Raw genomic sequence first — 2,500 nt, 5'->3', positions numbered from 1 at the left:
TTTATATAAAGTAAGATACTAAATATTTGGGGGCATTTAAAAGGGAGAGTTTGTATTGCGTTTTTGCTTTGTATGATATGATTTTTTTTTTTTTTTAGTGTTGTAATTTTTTGTTAGATGGCTTTAGAGATGGAGTGCATCAAACTACAAATTCCAAAGGCATTTAGTGCAAATAGATAAGAAATAAAACGAGCATTGGCTAATCAGACTCCTTATAGACAGTCCATAACAAGAAGCAACAAGTGCATTAACCATTCATCCTCTCTATAGTCTCGACGCCCAATTATCCCACTGAACCAATCGCCTCTTCCCCAGGAACATACGACTGGTTCTTCACCTCATCTGACCTCAACGGAACCGGCCGCTACTTCCTGGGCATCGGCGAGTTCAAACCGGACTTCGACCTGACCAAGATGAATGACCCGGCGAAGAACAAAGTGGGTATAAAGGACCTGGTCAACGTGTCCATCAACTACCACCTCCGGGTCTTCACTTCGGGTTGTTACTACTTCGAGGATCAACAGGAGGCTTGGAGAGGCCGTGGGATGTCTGTAAGTCCGGGTTGTGGGAGTGTTTGGGTGTCCTGCCTTATCGCAAGGGGTTTTGGTGGAAGGGTGTTGTTAGTTTTGGTGTTATGGGGCGTCTCTTTGGTGATTGGTATTGTGTTTGTGGTGAAAGATATGTGGCTTTGTATGTTATTATTATCATTTTTTTTTTAGAATCGTCACCACTGCTACATTATTGCTAATGATATCTTGTTAGAATCTATTATTCCGTCTATATATATTTTTTTTTTTCCAAGTCAACATGTCATTAAGACTTGACCTAACCACCGTCTCTCCCCCCCCCCCCAAATAAAAAGGTAACGTTATCGAACTACAGAATGACAATCTGCAACGCAACGCATCTCACGAGCTTCGGCGCCGGGATGTTTGTGATGCCAAACACCATTGACTTCAACTTCGTCTTCGCCAACATGGGATTCAATGACAACCTTACCATATATCTTACTATCATCATTAGTTTACTTATATTTGTGTTGTTGATGATCTACGCGAGGTATAAGGACAAGAAAGATATCATGAAGGTTTGTTGTTGTTGTTGTTATTGTTGGTTTTGTCTTTCTACGGAGTGTTGGCAATTTGCGAAAGAGTGTGGCTCTTATTTTCTTATTTTGATGGGTATAAATCGAAGTAAACACATGCAAGGAATCGACAGGAAATAAGGGGCGGAGCTAGAGGATGTCACACACTCTAGCCAATCAGGACTTAGATTTTATATTCAGTGTTTCTGCAATCATCAGAGTTAGAAGATTTCGGAGGAAAAATCTTATTATTTTTCATCCTCATATAATTCATTGCGAGTGGTGCTATCTGATTTTAACTACCTCGGGTATAAATAATTGAGTTTTGAAGATGGTTATTTTCTTGACATTCAATTTATCTATTACTGAGAACACAAATATGTACAAACGCACACATAAATACATAACATTAAGACTAGGAATCCAACACACTAGTATTCCTTATCACGTAAACACACTTTTTTCCTTCTCCTCTCGCCCTCCTGTGCAAAACAAAAACTTGCTCTGTCTCTGTCTCTGTCATTCTCTTACTCTATCTATCAATCTATATATCTTCATCTCTTTCTCTATCTGTCTCTCTCTCTCTCTTGATCTCTCTCTCTTGATCTCTCCCTCCTTCCTTCTCTCATACACACACACATACACAACACAACACGCACACCCCAACACAAACCTCCCAAAACACACACACCCACAGCCCCCACACCCACACACCTCATTCCCTTTCCCTCTCCCTCTCCCTCTCCCTCTCCCTCTCCCTCCCTCCCTCTCCCTCTCCCTCTCCCTCTCCCTCTCCCTCTCCCTCTCCCTCTCCCTCTCCCTCTCCCTCTCCCTCTCCCTCTCCCTCTCCCTCTCCCTCTCCCTCTCCCTCTCCATCTCCCTCTCCCTCTCCCTCTCCCTCTCCCTCTCCATCTCCATCTCCCTCTCCCTCTCGATCTCCATCTCCCTCTCCCTCTCCCTCTCCATCTCCCTCCCCTCCCCTACAGCTGGGAGCGACACCCCTCCCCGACAACCAAATCGAAGACAAATACCTCTACGAGATGCTGGTCTTCACGGGCAACAAGAAGGGCGCCCAGACTGACTCCGTGGTGCAGTTCATCGTATCAGGAGAAGAGGATGAGACGGATGTGAGGACTCTCGGAGATGAGAAGAGGAAGATTCTGCGGAAGGATGGCGTGGATGTGTTCGTGATGGCTGTGCCGAGGTTAGGGCTGTGGTGGTGGGCGGTGGTTTTGGGTTTGGTTGTTTTTGTTATGTTTTTTTGTTTTTTGTTTTTGTTGCTGGTTTTGGTTTTGTTTTCTATTGCTGTTTAGTTTTGTTTTCTCTTTGGTTTTGCTTTGTTTTCTCTTGTTTGTTTTTCTTGTTTTCTCTTGTTTTTTGTTTTATCTTTTTTTGTTATATTATTGGTGTTTTGTT

The 2,500-nt window shown here is 43.4% G+C and overlaps 1 protein-coding gene across 1 annotated transcript in view; it reads left to right on the top strand.

Annotated features, from left to right (window-relative positions):
- The window catches only part of LOC122249297 (polycystin-1), a 64,536-nt gene that overhangs the window by 42,367 nt on the left and 19,669 nt on the right, over positions 1-2,500 (top strand). Inside the window, exons 41-43 of the mRNA XM_086544873.1 lie at positions 316-551; positions 863-1,087; positions 2,071-2,288. Coding sequence (XP_086400999.1) covers positions 316-551; positions 863-1,087; positions 2,071-2,288 — 679 coding nt within the window. The remainder of the gene's footprint in view (positions 1-315; positions 552-862; positions 1,088-2,070; positions 2,289-2,500) is intronic.

Source organism: Penaeus japonicus, unplaced genomic scaffold (genome assembly GCF_977035675.1).
Source record: "Penaeus japonicus unplaced genomic scaffold, GWHDUDI00000001_assembly GWHDUDI00000002, whole genome shotgun sequence".
In the NCBI taxonomy this organism is placed as follows: Eukaryota; Metazoa; Arthropoda; class Malacostraca; order Decapoda; family Penaeidae; genus Penaeus; species Penaeus japonicus.
The sequence above is the reverse complement of the archived record's forward strand: the minus strand, read 5'-3'. Positions and strand labels throughout refer to the sequence as shown.